This window comes from Glycine soja, chromosome 3 (genome assembly GCF_004193775.1).
Source record: "Glycine soja cultivar W05 chromosome 3, ASM419377v2, whole genome shotgun sequence".
Classification (NCBI taxonomy): Eukaryota; Viridiplantae; Streptophyta; class Magnoliopsida; order Fabales; family Fabaceae; genus Glycine; species Glycine soja.
This window is the reverse complement of record NC_041004.1, coordinates 457,002-474,755: the sequence shown is the minus strand read 5'-3', so window position 1 is coordinate 474,755 and position 17,754 is coordinate 457,002. Positions and strand designations below refer to the sequence as shown.

The following is a 17,754-nucleotide window of genomic DNA, read 5'->3' as shown; positions in this document are numbered from 1 at the left end:
AGATTGTCATGTGTCATTCACAATGGAAATTAAAATTATTTTTCTAAATTTAATTTTTATATTAAGTTATATATATATATATATATATATATATATATATATATATATATATATATATACTTATAATCTTTAAATAACATTTAAATAAAAATTGATCCATAATTTCCTCTCTTTATTTTTATATTAGCATGTTTATTTAATTTGATATTTATTTATTTATTTGAGATGTTTCTTTTCTATCTTAAGTATTATTTTTAATTTAACTTATTTAATAAATAAACACTTTTAATTCAATTAAGTCTATATCATATTTTTTGCTTACAATAAACTTTTTTATATTTTATTTACTATAATAATTTTAATTTACTAACAATTATATTTTAATAATTATTTTTCAAATGAGCATTCAATCAACTCAACATCAAGTACAAAGATCTATATCAACCTAAACAATCTTGATTTTGCAAAGTCCAAGATAGGGTAAAATGAACTTCCTTTTTTATTTTATTTTATTTTATTATACACATTTTGTAACATTCAACAAACAAAATCTTTAGATTATTCTAATTCTTTGATTGGTGTAGTTAAAAAATTATAAATTTTATTCGAAATAACTACTTTGCAGAAAAAAATAGAGCAACATCAAATAAAAGAATTATCTTCTTCAAGTTCTACCAACATTGATCTTGATAAGAGAATGTCAAAAAATAGAATATCTTTGCAATATATAATGTCCATGAGATGGGTATCAGGATCACTGGTATGCTAACCTATCATGACCTACATATTCATAATATTCAATAATACTTGATTTTTTTTCTTAGTTTTAATATATATAAAATAGTAGGATAATCTGTTCACAATTCATGCAACAATCAATGAGATCAACAATACATTTGATTGAATTTATGTTGCATGTGAGAGATGTCATAAGAAAATTATAAAAGAGGAAAATCAATACACTTGTAGAGAATGCAAACAGTCATCCATCCAAGTACCCAACAACAAAGTTTAATATTTGCATGTAATGAATTATTTTTATAACATAATTATATAAATATTACAATTTAAAAAAAAATTAGGTTCAAGATACGATTGAAAGTCTCTAATGACACTGGTATAGAAACATTCACAATGTTCGATCAAGATGTACAACAAATTCTAAACACAAAAGTATCTGAATTCCTTCACACCCAAAATGCAAATAAGACTGACATACCCTAATATTGTATACCATTTGCAAATACACTTTTTAATTTTGAAATCAAGCTCACAATTTGAAGGAAGGATGTCAAACCTATACCATCATAAGGACTTTTATCCTAAAAAATATCATTTAGCATGATCCTCTCCTTAAAGAAATTAAACAGGTAACCATATTTATAATTTATTTACATTTTTACTTCTTGTACAAAATATTAATAGTTTTGTCCACTAATTAATATTTTTATTAAAATAAGAGTCAATTTCACCACAACAAATATCATCAAACGAGTGAGACGAAGAAATAATTATAAGTCAAAGTCCAAAGCTACAAGCATCCAACAAGTCGAAAGGTGCATCTTTATCATCTAATGAAGAAGTTTATCAAATCTCATAAAGTCCATTAAGAAAAAAAGCGAATAAACAAACTTTCACAAGTCAAAGTTCAAAACTACAATTATCCAAGAAATCAAAAAGTGTATTTTCATCATCAAAAGAAGAAGAAAGTTCATTAAATAAAAATGTAAAAAATAATTTATCATAAGTAAAAGCTTAAAGCTACAAGCATCTAAGAAGTTTATTCAATCTCATAAAGTCCATTAAAGAGAAAGACAAATAAACAACTTAGTCTGACATCAAAGTTTAAAAAGGAGCACACCAAAAAAATATAATTCAACAACAAATCATCAACAAGGAAATAAATACAAAAGTCTATTTAAATGAATAATTTTGATGTTTTATTCACATCATTTTTATGTGTTTTATCATTATGATTGACTATTTTTCTCATTAAATACATTTTTTAACTGTTTTATTATATTAATTTTACTTTATTCTTATATTTTTTTTATTAGATTTATACACAATACTTATTTTTATTTTCACGTTAATCAACTTTAATTGAATGGTCCGTTTCCAATTTTCAAATATTTCTTTATAAATATATTCATAAATAAAAAATATCTTAATTTATACATAACTTTTTTATATCTTTTAATAAAAAATAATATAAAATATAATTAACAATTATATATTTAAATTTAATTTGTCAAATAAATAATTTATTTAAATATTTCTTTAAAGATTTATAAACCCGCGAGCTGCCCGTGTTTTTGTCTCGTATACAATCATTTAAGGACCATGTTTGACCCGCTTGGGACCTTCCCATTTACATATATAATTTTGGTAGGTTTTTTTAGATACAATATTAAATTTAGTAGTTAAATCCCAAAAAGACTGTATACTTGAATTAAGCTTGTAGTTGCTGGCTGCCGATAAATGTTGATCACAAAAGAGATTTTTCTTTTTTGTTGAGACAAAATATTTATCATTTTCATTGATGATTAATATTCATTTATAAATCTTAATTCTTAAATATTAAATAATAATAAATTCTGTGTAATATTTTAGGAACATAACAAATATTTAATATTTACTGTAGAAAATAACTAAGAGAATTAGTAAAAACATTATTAAAAAGAATTTAAAAATAGTCAAAAAGAAAAGGGAGATAAGAAGAAGAAAGTGATCAAATGCCATGTTTTCATAAATGGAAAACTAAATAAAGACAACTAATTTTAATAGGAAAAAAAAAAGAATATTGTTTTACTTATCAGAAACACGTATACAATTAGACCCAATAAATATATATCTGATAAATGATTCTCTTACTAGCACTCCTCGTGGATATAATTTGAAGTTCTTGTGTATAGTATGTGTCTAGTTGCTGTCCCTCTCATGCAAGAGCAACGATAAGATACTCATTCTTTTTTCTTTTTTTCCTTTTCTTTTGTATAATATCAGCCCAAAACTCCCTTGTGTACTGTGAAGTCTCTGATCCATCTTCAGAGGCTCCAACAACAACCAAAGACTCAAAAAATGGAGGGGAATCTTGAGAAGAAGCTGTTGAGCAGAGAGCAAAAATCAGAAGAAGAGAATTTATCATTGGTGAAGAGGGTGTGGGAAGAGAGCAAGGTGATGTGGATAGTGGCAGCACCAGCCATATTCACAAGGTTCACAACCTTTGGCATCAGTGTTATAAGCCAAGCATTTATTGGTCATATTGGTTCAAGGGAACTCGCTGCTTATGCCCTTGTGTTCACTGTCATCATACGCTTCGCCAATGGAATTCTGGTATGTTATGTTATGTTCTTACTCTCAAATTTGAATAATTTTCCTAGGCCAAGCGTTTTCTGTTTTTAATTAAGAAGCTGTTCATATATTAAACTCATAGGCTATGAATATATAATATCAATTGTTACACATAGCATAGCCTGAAGGCTGAAAGTGTGGCTGGAATCACTTTCTGTGGTTAGTATGGAGTTAATCAACAAGCTAAGGGTCTTCTTTCCCTCATCCCAGATATGCTTTTATTCAGCTGATCGATAATATCAAGGAGTTTTATCAGTGTGTTAGGAGAGATATGATTATAACTTGGTGGAGGAAGAGACAAATGATAGATTTGAATTTTTCTCGCTAACAATAAAAATTAATAATTAATAACTAATAATTAATATATACTGATAAAAAAAAAATAGTGTGTCAGATTGTCAATCACATACTCATGGAGAAGCTACTTTCGTGACTGGTTGGTTTGATATGATTGTGTTGGAATCTGCTTTTTGGTCAGATTTTGTTGTTGTAAATGTACGGACTTGGTTGTAATTCAAAGCTTGAGCCTTCACGAGTTGATAATATTAAAGAGTCTGGCTTGCTTTTTTTCCACTCACAAATATAAATATTTAGTTGACACTTTTCTTTTTTATGTTTCTTCTTATATCAAATCATCATTTTCTTCCTTTTTTTCTTCCTCTATAAGGTGTCAAATATAAAAATAAAAAATTTCATTAAAAAATTGAATTAATTAAGCTTTTAGTCCTCAAACTATGAGAATTTTGAATTTTTTATTCCTAGATTGTTTTTTTTTAAATATTTGATACCTAAAGAATTTTCAACTATTATAAATAATCCCCATCATTACTAATCTCTCTTTAAGTGTTGAGCTGTCTATTTAAGTGGTCATGAATATCACCATAAATTGTACATGAGAAAGATGAATTGTCATAGATTTTCTCATGGGTAATGATTGTCCTAGGTTCATGGATGTTAGGAGTGTTAGGATTCAACAATGACTTTTCTTTTTTTCCCTTGCATTGTAATAACATAATATTTTAATTATTTACTTGGATATAATAAAACTTACATACTATGTATGTGACATACATGTGATATTTATTTTATCTTATCTCATGACACCTCATGATAACGAGGACAAAGACTATTTTAAATAATAACAAATTTTATTGACACTAAATTTTTTTTAAATAATTTAAAATCCGAAAATTCAAAATCTCATACCAATAAAAACTTAATTAGTAAAAAAAAAAAAAAGTTAGGTTGTCCTCATCTGTTTGAAAGGCTTAATTTTCCTTGAGATGAGTACTATGTGGCCACCACCAAGTGACTTTGTGCGTGCTACCCTCCAAGAAACATTAAAAACTTTGTTTGTATTTGGGATGAAATAGGGATAATAAAATATGTAGAGTAAAGATGAGAATCATAGAGATATGAAATAAATAAAATAGAAAAATATGTGTTATTTAGACGGAAAGAAAATAAAGAGGAAAGAAGAGAAAGAATCAGGATAAGTAGAAAGAAAGAAATAAGTTATATGAAAAATGTTTTTATACTAGTTATATATATATATATATATATATTATTTTTATATAAAAAAATTAATTATTATATTTTAAAAAATACAAGAACAAAGAAAGAAAATATTTTCCTCCCATTTATTTGAATTTGCAAGGAAAGTATTTTTTAACTAGTAGATCTCGCGGGAATAACTTCTCTCTTTGATTTTCTCCTCATACTAATTATAAAATACAATATTTTTTATTCTATATTTGTCATTCTTATTTCTCTCCTCTTTATTTCTACCCAAACTAGTAAGGGATAAGTGCAAGCCTAAGGGGACTAAGAAGTAAGAACCTACGATGATCCTTAAAGAACTACTAGAAAGTAGCACTTGTCCTATATATATATGTATAAAATCAATCTCTTATACCATACTTCCCTATGGAACCTTAACTAGTAAGACCTCAAGGAAGAAAACAGTACCAATAATGAAAACACTACATAAATATTTCAAAATATCCACAATAAAGAAGGGACAAGATTAACACAAGTGATAGCAACTTATATTCTTTAACCAAATAATAAACTTCCATCAAAAGATTTGAATGACCCTTTTAGATTTTTAACAATATCATCTTGAATACTACAACTCAATGAAATAAATAGTGATCACTTTTTTGTCTCATGAAAAAAAATTACATTTTCTGACTTTTGTTTTTGGTTTGTTTAATTATATTGGGGTACATTATAAATAGTAGTAATTTTAGTCAGTAAGGAATCTTAGGTTGTAAAAAACATATACATCGAAAGGTTAATGGGATTAAGCTAAATTAAAAAGCAGAAGCATATGAACATCTTGTATCACAGTATATATACAAATTATTACATTGTTGATGAGTGTAGCTTTCATTATATAATGTGTATATATACTTCACCTGCACATGGCTATTGGCCACCGTTACAATTTATTCAATGAAGAAGTATTGACAAGGAATAACACAAATTTTTTGTTTGTGTCAACTGACAATTGTAGTTAGGAATGGCAAGTGCATTGTCAACACTTTGTGGACAAGCATACGGCGCAAAAGAATATGACATGATGGGAGTGTATCTTCAAAGATCATGGATAGTTTTATTCTTAAGTGCAATCTGTCTTCTTCCGTTGTTCATCTTCACAAGCCCAATTTTGACTCTCTTAGGCCAAGATGAGAGCATAGCACAAGTGGCAAGAACCATTTCTATTTGGTCAATTCCTGTCTTATTTGCTTATATTGTCTCAAACAGCTGCCAGACATTCCTTCAATCTCAAAGCAAGAATGTCATTATTTCATATTTGGCAGCTTTATCAATAATCATTCATGTGTCCCTCTCCTGGCTATTCACAATGCAATTCAAGTATGGGATTCCTGGTGCAATGATTTCAACAATTTTGGCATACTGGATTCCGAACATTGGTCAACTGATATTTATTACATGTGGTTGGTGCCCTGAAACATGGAAAGGTTTCTCTTTTTTAGCATTCAAAGATCTTTGGCCGGTTGCCAAGCTTTCCATTTCATCTGGTGCCATGTTATGGTGAGCTTTCTTCTCTGTCAAATAAAGGGGTTAATGAGTTCTTTATAAATGCCATGATTGCTGAATAAATTTGGATTTCCTTTATATAGGAAATTGGATATAGATTAATGTATATGCATTCCTAACTTGGAAGTTGTTGTATATTTTATAGTCTTGAGCTCTGGTATAGCACAATATTGATTCTTTTGACTGGTAACATGAAAGATGCTGAGGTTCAAATTGATGCTCTATCTATATGGTAATCTTTTGCACAGTATCATATCTATGTTGAAATTTATATGTTGAATTCTTATGTTGTTGATTTCATTAGCCAGACTTATAGTAGGCTCTTCTCTCTTAGCCTAATTAAGATTAAATTTTATTATTTACAGTATTAACATCAGTGGATGGGAAATGATGATAGCATTTGGTTTCATGGCTGCTGTTAGGTAAATGACATCTTTTACCTTTCTATAGTTATTGTCATTGATTTTGTCATCATCTACGAAATAGTATATCAAGCTTAAGCTGCCATTTGATTTTTCATTTGTGGTTGATTTGGGGCGGAATACTAACTTTATATTTTTTAATTTGCAGTGTTCGAGTGGCAAATGAACTTGGAAGGGAAAACTCCAAAGCTGCAAAGTTCTCTATAGTTGTGACAGTGCTTACATCATTTGCAATTGGGTTTATCTTATTTGTTCTTTTTTTAATTTTAAGAGAAAAAGTAGCTTATCTCTTTACTTCAAACGAAGATGTGGCTACTGCTGTGGGGGATTTGTCACCTTTGTTAGCGCTTTCTTTGTTACTAAATAGTATTCAACCTGTACTCTCAGGTATGCTATATAACTTTTGGTGTCTTGGCTTAATGAATTTGTTTAAGATTTGAACCCAATTGTTTATGCATGATAAAGCCAAAATTAATTTGTCAATTGGGGAGTCTGAAAGTCATGAAATTGTATGATTTCAACAGGGGTGGCTGTTGGAGCAGGGTGGCAGAGCACTGTAGCGTATGTGAACATAGGGTGTTATTACCTCATAGGTATTCCGGTTGGAATAGTACTTGGTAACATTATTCACTTGCAAGTCAAGGTAGGCTATTATGTTTTACTTTCCTCATTTTCAAATTACACTTGATTCCTATCCCTTCTCATTCATTGGACAAACTTTCTTCTTTTGTAGGGTATTTGGATTGGAATGTTGTTTGGGACACTAATTCAAACTATAATCCTAATTATAATCACCTACAAAACTAATTGGGATGAGCAGGTATTTGATTCATTTTCCTCTCATTAATCTTTAATGTAAGTTACTATTTGATATAGAACTTGATGAATTCATTATGTATCTGTGTAGGTGATTATAGCCCGTGATCGTATTAATAAGTGGTCTAAAATGGTCCTTGATCATGAAACAATTACATCAGATAATTAGTTTCATACTCCTATCTATATTGTCATTATTTGTTGTACAACCAAGAGATTGCTTGAAAGCCATCATAATAAAATATCACTCTTTCTTTTAAGTAGTGCTTAAACTAATAAAACTATATAAGTAGTCCTTAGTATTAAATATTCATCAATTTATTCTCTGAATTAATATATTTTACTAATTAATAGAGGGACTAATTTGAATTATTTGCTAGTATTTGAGAGACTATGTAAAATAATATAATATACAAAATTGGCATCTAACGATAAAATCAATGTTACTACTTTGAACAATTTGCCTTGACTCAATATAAACTTCTTCACTCAGGGACTTTGTGACAAATTCAAGTAGAAATGCTTGTATTATTTATTATGTTGATTGTCACATAAGATAAAGTATTTAATATAAAATGATAATGTTTTGAGGAGAGTGTTTAAGGAGATGAGAGAAGGTAGGGGAGAAGGTGGTGGTAGGGGTAAAGAAGTAATTTCAGTGGATTGGGGGGGTTTATAAAGCAAAGGTAGATGTTCCCATAACAATCCCATTTAACAATGAGATAATATAAAGAAAAATATCACAAGAGGATGCAATTGTTATTTTATAATTTCCGCAAGCCTTTTCAAAAGAGAGTTATCCTTTGTTGGAGCTTTAAGAAGGAAAACACGATTTTCACAAAAAGATACAAATAGACGATACTTATCAGATTTCGTCAACACTTTTTAAAAGTAAAATCAAATCCAAAGTCTTAGTTAGTTAAACAAATAAGACAAAGAGATAAAACACAAAAAGTTTAATATTATATTCTTATGTTCATTTTTGGTAAATCATGAAGTATTTATTAAAAAAATTGACTTGCAATAAAAAAAATAGAAGGTTTTAAGAGTTGATCGATTTGAATGTTTGTTTATGGACAAAAATCTATTTGCAATTAATTTTTCTGAGAAAACGTGAAATAAAGAAAGGAGTGAAGTAGCCCATAAGTATATGGGATCCGAACAGTTTCTTTTTTTATTCATCTTAAAAAATTTCATAATCAAAATATTGTAAAAACAATATATCAAAGCATTACACTAGGAGTGAAAAAAAATAAAAATATCATTACCCAGAGAAAAAAGGCTAGAATGCATGTTGTAAAATAAAATGAGAGGATATGTATATTGGAGAAAAAAAAAAGAGACGAAAAATATATAAATGAGTAAAAAATAAAAATAATGAAATTTTGATTTATTTAAAAAGGATAAATAAGAAATTTTATAAATTTATTAAGGATAAAATAAAAAAAAATATAAAAAATTAGAAACTAATATTTTTAAAATTGTTACTTTTAAGTAACGTTTCACCCGCTGGAACAACAAAGAAAAATGGTCAGATTTTCTAAATGAGCAGTTGAATCAGAAACGACTTTACCCTTTAGTGTTTACGCTTGTAGGTGGTGGGAAATGTTGACCACAAGCAAAATGGAATATTTGTAAGAGGAATGGTAAACAAAATAATATTAATTCACTGTACAAAATAAGTAAGAGGAATGGTAAAAAAATATTTGTAAAAAGAATTTAAAATTAGTCAAAAAGAAAAGAGAAATAAGAAGAAAATAAAAAGAACATAAAAGGTCATATTTCCATAAATGACCACCAAGTGAATGAATAAATTTGATATGAAATTATTATAGTTTAATCAATGATTTGAAGTCTAAATCCTATTTCAGTGTAAGATATCCGTAAATTTTTGTAATCCATGCGTTTGACTCCGCGATTAAGGTCTTATTTGATTCATTGATTTATTTAAGGCTATTGTAAATTTCGTCTCTTAATTTTGAATTTGATTCTCCAGTAATTTAATTTATGAATTTGGTTCTTTTATTTTGTAAGATTGTGTAATATTAATCCCCAAGCCACAATTAGACGTTGACTGTTAACAAGTGATGTTGACTTGACTGTCACATTTCAAGTTTTTATTGGATGATGACAGCCTTGTTGTTTTTATTGACCAATCAGAACATGACATGACACGTGACAGTCATCATCCAATAAGGACAGTCAACATTACTTATTAATTGTCAACGTTCAATATTGGGTTGAGATCAACATTACACAATTTTACATATTAAATTCGTGAATTAAATTAAGGAGAGTCAAATTTGAAATTGAGAATATATATATATATATATATATATATATATATATATATATATATATATATATATATATATATATATATATATTTCTGAAAAACTAATTAATAAAATTATCATTATTCAATTTATCAAAAACATTTGACCTAAAAATATGTAATAAAAGATCCTCTAACTAGACTGCCACGTGGATATGATATAAGTTCTTGTGTATAGTACGTGTCTATACCCTAAACGCCGTCTCTAACGGTTCATGCAAGATTAGCGAAAAGATACTCATTCTTTTATTCCATTTTTCTTTATAAACAGTGAGCCCCAAACTCCCTCCTCTATTCTGATCTTAAGAAGCCCCCAAAAAAAGGCTCGAAAAATGGAGGGGAATCTAAAGCAGAAGTTGCTGAGCAGAGAGAAAATATCAGAAGAAGAAGAGAATTTATCATTGGTGAAGAGGGTGTGGGAAGAGAGCAAGGTGATGTGGATAGTGGCAGCACCAGCCATATTTACTAGGTTCACCACCTTTGGCCTCAGTGTTATAAGCCAAGCATTTATTGGTCACATTGGTTCAAAGGAACTCGCTGCTTATGCTCTTGTATTCACTGTCATCATACGCTTTGCCAATGGTATTCTGGTATGTTATGTTCTTACTCACAATTTCTTTTTTTCCTAGGCCAGAATTTGAGAGTGCTTATAAAGCATTTTGTTATTTTTAAGAACTGTTCATCTGTTAAACTCATAGGCAATGAATATGATACATAATTTTGTCAACAATATTTGTGAATCCTTGTATATATTAAGGAAAATGTTTGATAGACAGCCAAAAGCTTTCCAATACCTAGAGAGAAAGAAAAAAGAGATTTTTTTTTGGTACAATAGGATTTTCAAATGGACTAATTAAAAACAAGAAAAATAATATAGGAACTAAAACTATATATATATATATATATATATATATATATATATATATATATATATATATATATATCAAGAATCAAAACCAAAAGTAGTAATTTTTTTAAAAATATAGGCTAAATTTTCTTTTTCCTTATGAAATTGACAACAAGGTTTGGATTTCTCGTTTGTGCATAAATTTTCATCTTCATAAATATAAAATTATAAGGTGTCATTTTTTTAGCCCTAAGCACAACTGAACCTATTATGATAACTTTTACATCATCGAATATTTTTTTTATAAATGTCATGTTTTTTATATGTCATATATATATATATATATATATACATAAATTCGGATATCAGAACCTTAGCTACGGATCATAAAATGATACATTATAATTTATTTAGGGTTGAAGATGGATAAAATTTTTGCTGGAACAAGATCCGAACTTTGCAAATTCTAAAAGAAAGATGAGCCAAAAACATATTACAAAATTACATTGTTGTTGATCAGTGCAGCTTTCATCATGTTATATGTATATATAATTCAACTTCATATGGCTATTGGCCAACAATACTATTTATTCAGTGGAGAAGTATAGGCAAGGAATAACACAAATTATTTGTGGGTGTGAACTGGCGATTGTAGTTAGGAATGTCAAGTGCGTTGTCAACACTTTGCGGACAAGCATACGGTGCAAAAGAATATGACATGATGGGAGTGTATCTTCAAAGATCATCGATAGTTTTATTCTTAACTGCACTCTGCCTTCTTCCGTTGTTCATCTTCACAAGCCCAATTTTGACTCTCTTAGGCCAAGATGAGAGCATAGCACGAGTGGCAAGAAACGTTTCTCTTTGGTCAATTCCAATCTTATTTGCTTATATTGTGTCATTCAACTGTCAGACATTCCTTCAATCTCAAAGCAAGAATGTCATAATTGCATTCTTGGCAACATTATCAATAATCATTCATGTGTCCCTCTCTTGGCTATTCACAATACAATTCAAGTATGGGATTCCTGGTGCAATGATTTCAACAATTTTGGCATATTGGATTCCCAATGTTGGTCAACTAATATTTATTACATGCGGTTGGTGCCCTGAAACATGGAAAGGTTTCTCTTCTTTAGCATTCAAAGATCTTTGGCCTGTTGTCAAGCTTTCCCTTTCAGCTGGTGCCATGTTATGGTGAGCTTTGTTCTCAATCAACTAAAGGGGTTAAGGTCCTTAGAAATGCCATGATTGTGAAATAAATTTGGATTTCCTTAATTTGTATGGGAAATTAGGAATGGATTACTAAAGTTAGATGCATCCTAACTTGGAAGTTGTTGTATATTTTACAGTCTTGAGCTCTGGTACAACACAATATTGATTCTTTTGACTGGTAATATGAAAAACGCTGAGGTTCAAATTGATGCTCTATCCATATGGTAATCCTTTGCACTATAGCATATCTATGTTGAGTTTCTATTTTATGTTGTTGATTTTATTGGCCAGACTTAAAGTATGCTCTTCTCTCTTGGCATATTGAGATTAAATTTTATTATTTACAGTATTAACATCAATGGATGGGAAATGATGATAGCATTTGGTTTCATGGCTGCAGCAAGGTAAATTACATACTTTACCTTTCTATGGTTGTAGTCATTGTTTTTGTCATCATTTAGAAAATAGTGTATATATATATATATATATATATATATATATATATATATATATATATATATATATATATATATCAAATTTTCATGTTGTTTGTTTGCCGTGTAATATTAGCTTTATATTTCTTAATTAGCAGTGTTCGAGTGGCAAATGAACTTGGAAGAGGAAGCTCAAAAGATGCAAAGTTCTCTATAGTTGTGACAGTGCTTACATCCTTTTCAATTGGTTTTATTTTATTTGTTCTTTTCTTATTTTTAAGAGAAAAAGTAGCTTATCTCTTTACTTCAAACGAAGATGTGGCTACTGCTGTGGGGGATTTGTCACCTTTGTTAGCAGTTTCTTTGTTACTAAACAGTATTCAACCTGTACTCTCAGGTATGCTTTATAAATCTTGGTGTCTTGGTTTAAAGAACTTTTAATAGTTTAAGATTTGAACCCTATTGTTTTTACAGTCTGAACGACATGAAATTATATGATTTCAATAGGGGTGGCTGTTGGAGCAGGGTGGCAAAGCATTGTAGCATATGTGAACATAGGGTGTTATTACCTCATAGGTATTCCAGTTGGAATAGTGCTTGGTAACATTATTCACTTGCAAGTCAAGGTAGGCTATTATGCTATACTTTCTTCATTTTCAAATTGCTCTGGATTCCTATTTCATTGATTGGAAAAACTTTCTTCTGTAGGGTATTTGGATTGGAATGTTGTTTGGGACACTGATTCAAACAATAGTCCTAACTATAATCACCTACAAAACTAATTGGGATGAGCAGGTATTTGATTCATTTTCCTCTCATTGATTCTTAATGTAAGTTAATATTAGATATTTGATATAGAACTTGATGAAATCATTGTCATTGTGCAGGTAATTATAGCCCGTAATCGTATTAGTAAGTGGTCTAAGGTGGACCTTGACCGTGAAACAGTTACATCAGATAATTAGTTTCAGACTCTAATCTATATCGTCCTTATTTGTTTAGCCGGTGTTATATAGCCAAGAGATTGCTTGATAGGTATTTGAATAAACTATCAATGTAGTCTCCCAAATAGTCCTTAAATTAATTAAATTATAAATTATACAAGTAGTTCTTAAAGTATTGAATGTTCCTTAAGTTAGTCTCTGGATTGATATATTTTACTAGCATTGAGAGACTAATTTGAAGAATTTTTCAATACTTGAGAAACTATGTAGCATGATTTGTAATACTTTAAAGACTAATATAGTTTAATTAGTATTTTAGGATAAATGGTATAATACTTCCCGGATAATTGTTAGTCTTATTCAAAGGTGTAAAACTATGTAGCATGATTTGTAATACTTTATAGACTAATATAGTTTAATTAGTTTAAGAAGTACTTTAGGATAAATGATATAATACTTCCCGGATAATTTTTAGTCTTATTCAAAGAACACCTTTTTGCATTTGATTTATATTTTTTGCCACTGAAGATACAATTTAACTTAACTGCTATGAAAACAAAATACTTGGCTTATTGCAATATTATGAAAAATTAATTAAAGTAAAAATGTATTTTCAGTCTCTATATTTTTGGTAAAGTTAAATATGCACAATGGGAAGTATAACACTCTCTAGGAGAGAGATTGATTTTTTTAATGGCGGGAATAAAAAATTATGTAAAAAAATTTATAATAGCTAACACACTTTTCAATTAACTAAATTAAATCTCATGACCGAGCACTTTTCAACTAACTAAATTAAATCCCACGACCGAGAGATTGATTTATATTAGAATAAGGTATAGATAAATTATAGTGGCATCTTCTATGATTTTTTTAGATTGTATATAATACGTTTTTAATGTTGATAACGACTTCTCTTATATTTTTTTCATGAGTGAGAAATAATAAAAACAGAAATGACAAAACAAAATATTCCCTAATATAGGAAACACCAGAAGCATTTGCCAATAAGAGGCCATCAACAGACACTTGTTTGACGAAGTTCATTCTTGGCCAGCCAATCAGCAATTTCTCTTATCCGGGTACATGATATAATCATTTTTAAACAATTAAGGGGTTAGTGTGATGTATAATTATCGTGTGTAATCTAAAAAATGTTAATATAATGTATTTCAAATAATTAAGGGTATGGAGCAGGACAAAAAAAAATAGAAATATCGTGTGTAATCTAAAAAAATTTCTAAAGGTGATAGTATAATTTTTCTCTTAGTTGTATTATTATCAAGGTAATACACTTTAACTTTAAAAAATATGTGTATGGAGTAAGTTAACTATATTGATTTTACTTTTATAAAATTGTGGTTATTTCCCACTGTCGGAAAATGTGGCATTTAAAAATTGTAAAAAAAGTTATAAAAATTGCCACAAATTAATTTTCCAAAAGCAAAATCAACTTTCAGATAATCCTCTTACACTTGCATGAAATTTTTTTTTAAAATATGCCACTTTGGTAATTTACAAGAAATTATTAATTTGAATACATGTTTCACTATTAATTATGATTAAATTTATTTAAAATTATAAATTCTTGTAAATTCCACTGCTTATTTAACATTTTTTTCTCTATTTTATAGTTCTTAATAAACATTAACTAATAATAAAATGTATCAAGTAATATGTTATTAAATGATAACACTTCTTAAAAAACATCCAAAGTTTTACACTTTACGGAGGTGATCAATAGTCACAACCTGTTCCTACCATAAACAAAATAAATACTAGGGATGTTGATGTTGCGATTTAGTTCCATTTTTTAAACAAAAATTAATTCAAACTAAATATAAAATAAGAATATAGTTTGATTTGATTTAAATATATATCACATCAAATTTAAATCAAATTTTGTGTAGTTTGATTTGATTTACAGTTTATTTAATCTATTACCATAATGTAAAATCTATTAATTAAATTTAATTTATATAATTATTATGTTATATTATTTTAAAAATAATTTATGCTTTTATTTCAAATTATTATTTGTGAAAGTTAGAAATGACTTAATGACTAAATAATACTTAGGTGTTCTTAGATTCAAGAAAAATCTAAGGGTTGTGTCAATAATAACTTAGAGAATATTTGTAAGTCAAGAATGGCAAGAAAGAATATTTGTCGTAATTAAGTTTGATTAGTAGAATCTTTTACTAGTTGGTAAAGAAAAATTATGCGTAGCTCATGTTAAATGAACCAATATAAAATTAAGTGTTTCTATTACTCTCCTTTAGCTTGTTAAAGTATTTTTAAAGCATATTATTGACATATCCTTGCACACAAGTCTTTCACTTGAACTACGTTTTATATATCATTAGACACAATCAATCTTTGCTTAAGAACATAGTTCTTGTCACTGGACAATAATCCTTATAAACTGTTTTGTTTATCAAACAACTTTCATTGTAAAATTTTATAATATTTATCTAACATGGTATTCAACTCTCATTGTGTGATTTATTGTATTTCACACTTCTTCTATTTGAATATTCACCATGATCATGTTCAATATGATACTGATTTTGACCATTCAAGGATTCATCTGCTCCTTCACTTCTTCCTCCCTTCCATTTTTCCTTTTTCTTGTTCGAGCCACCTACACCTTTGTTTTTGTGACTAGTTTGAGCCTGCAAAGCTTGTTCTTGAGCCCTTTCACCATTCTGCCCCTCATTGACTTGTTGTTCATGTGCTTCAAGGGAATTTTGCAACTCCTCCATAATAGAGTTTGATAAACTATGATTTCTCTTTGATCAAGTAAAAGAAAGACAAGTTACAAAAGGATTATGTCATCTCTCTCTATATATATATAGAGAGAGAGAGAGATACTAACTGTTAGCTAACCCAATCTGTTACAAACTAACTATTGTTAGAATTGTAACTAAATGATAGCTCACAGCTTAACTGTAACTAACTGACAATTCACCAACAACTTACAAACAACAGATAACAGAATACACAAAGTAAAAATACTAAACGGAGTAAGTATACTCCAATACTCCCCCGTAAGCTCATGGTGGGTGATTCTGAGCAGAAGAAAAGGAATCACACATTGTGAGCTTGGTTTTTCACAAATCAAAATGAGTAGGAGACAGAGCCTTGGTGAGAATATTAGGATATTGATCAAGGGCAGAAACATAGACCATTTTTAGCAACTTCCTAAGGACCTTCTCTCTGACAAAAAATAGATCAAGTTCCATGTGTTTGGTTTGAGCATGTAGAATAAGGTTATGAGCTAGAGACAATGCTCATGTTGTCACAATGGATCACAAGAACAATATGTTTAACGGTAAGCTCAAAGAGAAGAGATTGAAGCTAGGAAACTTCAGTAGTGGCCAAAGCATGACTTCTATATTCAGCTTCTAAACTTGAGCGTGCAATAACAGATTGCTTCTTAGATCACCAGGAGATGAGATTCGGGCCAAAGAAGACACAAGCGCCAAAGTTCAATCGTCTATCATCTGGATCAAAGGCCCAATTAGCATCACAGAAAGTTGTGATAAAAATAGGTGCAAAAGGAGGCTTGAGATGCAAGCCCCACGAGATGGTTCCCTTGAGATACCACAATATCCTTTTAACTGCCACCCAGTGGGTCTTAAGAGGATGACTCATAAACTGGTAGACTTTGTTTAAAGAAAAGCTTATCTTAGGTCTAGTAATAGAAGCATACTATAGAGCAACCCACAACTGATTTATACATGAAGGGATTGGGAAGAGGACCAGTACCCTACTTTGTTAGCTTGCAGCCCATTACCATAAGAGAGGATATAGGCTTTGCCTCAGACATATTTTTTTTGGATAGCAAATCCCAAATATACTTGGCTTTAGTGAGTATAATAGACCCATCATGTTGTTGTTTGACCTCAACTCCAAGGACATAGTCAAGGACACTCAGATCCGTGAGGGAGAAAGCATGATGAAACTTGGTAACAAGCTGTTGCAACGATGCAAGATTGTTACCTATGATGATTATATCATTAACATAGATCAACATATAAACAATTGACAAGGTCTTGGAGTAAACAAAAAGTGATGGATAACACTTGCTGGAATGGAAACCAAGTTGCAGAAGCTGGTCTTTTAATCTGTCAAACCAAGCCCGAGGGGCTTGTTTAAGACCATAGATGGCTTTGTGAAGTTTGCAGACAAGAGATTTGTGGGAAAAGTCAAAACCTGGAGGCTACTGCATATAGACTTCGTCTTGTAGAATGCCATTAAGAAAAGTATTATTCATATCCAGTTGCTGAATTGGCCAGTGATAGGTAACCAAAGTAAG

At 29.3% G+C, this 17,754-nt stretch overlaps 2 protein-coding genes and 1 pseudogene across 4 annotated transcripts in view; 2 read left to right on the top strand and 1 right to left on the bottom strand.

Annotated features, from left to right (window-relative positions):
- The window catches only part of LOC114405706, a 36,307-nt pseudogene extending 28,389 nt beyond the window's left edge, over positions 1-7,918 (top strand).
- The window catches only part of LOC114405705 (protein DETOXIFICATION 21-like), a 31,827-nt gene extending 17,905 nt beyond the window's left edge, over positions 1-13,922 (top strand). The window contains exons 1-10 of one of the 3 annotated variants that reach the window (XM_028368174.1): positions 7,466-7,485; positions 7,576-7,662; positions 10,265-10,583; positions 11,496-12,037; positions 12,193-12,279; positions 12,403-12,459; positions 12,648-12,886; positions 12,997-13,115; positions 13,198-13,284; positions 13,377-13,922. In XM_028368174.1, the coding sequence (XP_028223975.1) occupies positions 7,655-7,662; positions 10,265-10,583; positions 11,496-12,037; positions 12,193-12,279; positions 12,403-12,459; positions 12,648-12,886; positions 12,997-13,115; positions 13,198-13,284; positions 13,377-13,454 (1,536 nt within the window). In that variant the 5' untranslated portion in view covers positions 7,466-7,485; positions 7,576-7,654 and the 3' untranslated portion in view covers positions 13,455-13,922. Of the gene's footprint in view, positions 1-7,464; positions 7,486-7,575; positions 7,663-10,264; positions 10,584-11,495; positions 12,038-12,192; positions 12,280-12,402; positions 12,460-12,647; positions 12,887-12,963; positions 13,116-13,197; positions 13,285-13,376 lie in introns of those variants that run through there. The other 2 variants (XM_028368177.1, XM_028368176.1) reach the window with 2 other exon arrangements.
- A 2,955-nt stretch (positions 13,923-16,877) lies between these two features.
- LOC114405603 (uncharacterized mitochondrial protein AtMg00810-like) lies at positions 16,878-17,693 on the bottom strand. Its single transcript, XM_028368059.1, has 3 exons — positions 17,573-17,693; positions 17,233-17,438; positions 16,878-17,147 (listed from the first exon to the last, which is right to left on the bottom strand). The coding sequence occupies exons 1-3, from the start codon at positions 17,691-17,693 to the stop codon at positions 16,878-16,880; spliced, it is 597 nt and encodes a 198-aa protein (XP_028223860.1).
- Between the last annotated feature and the right edge of the window lie 61 nt (positions 17,694-17,754).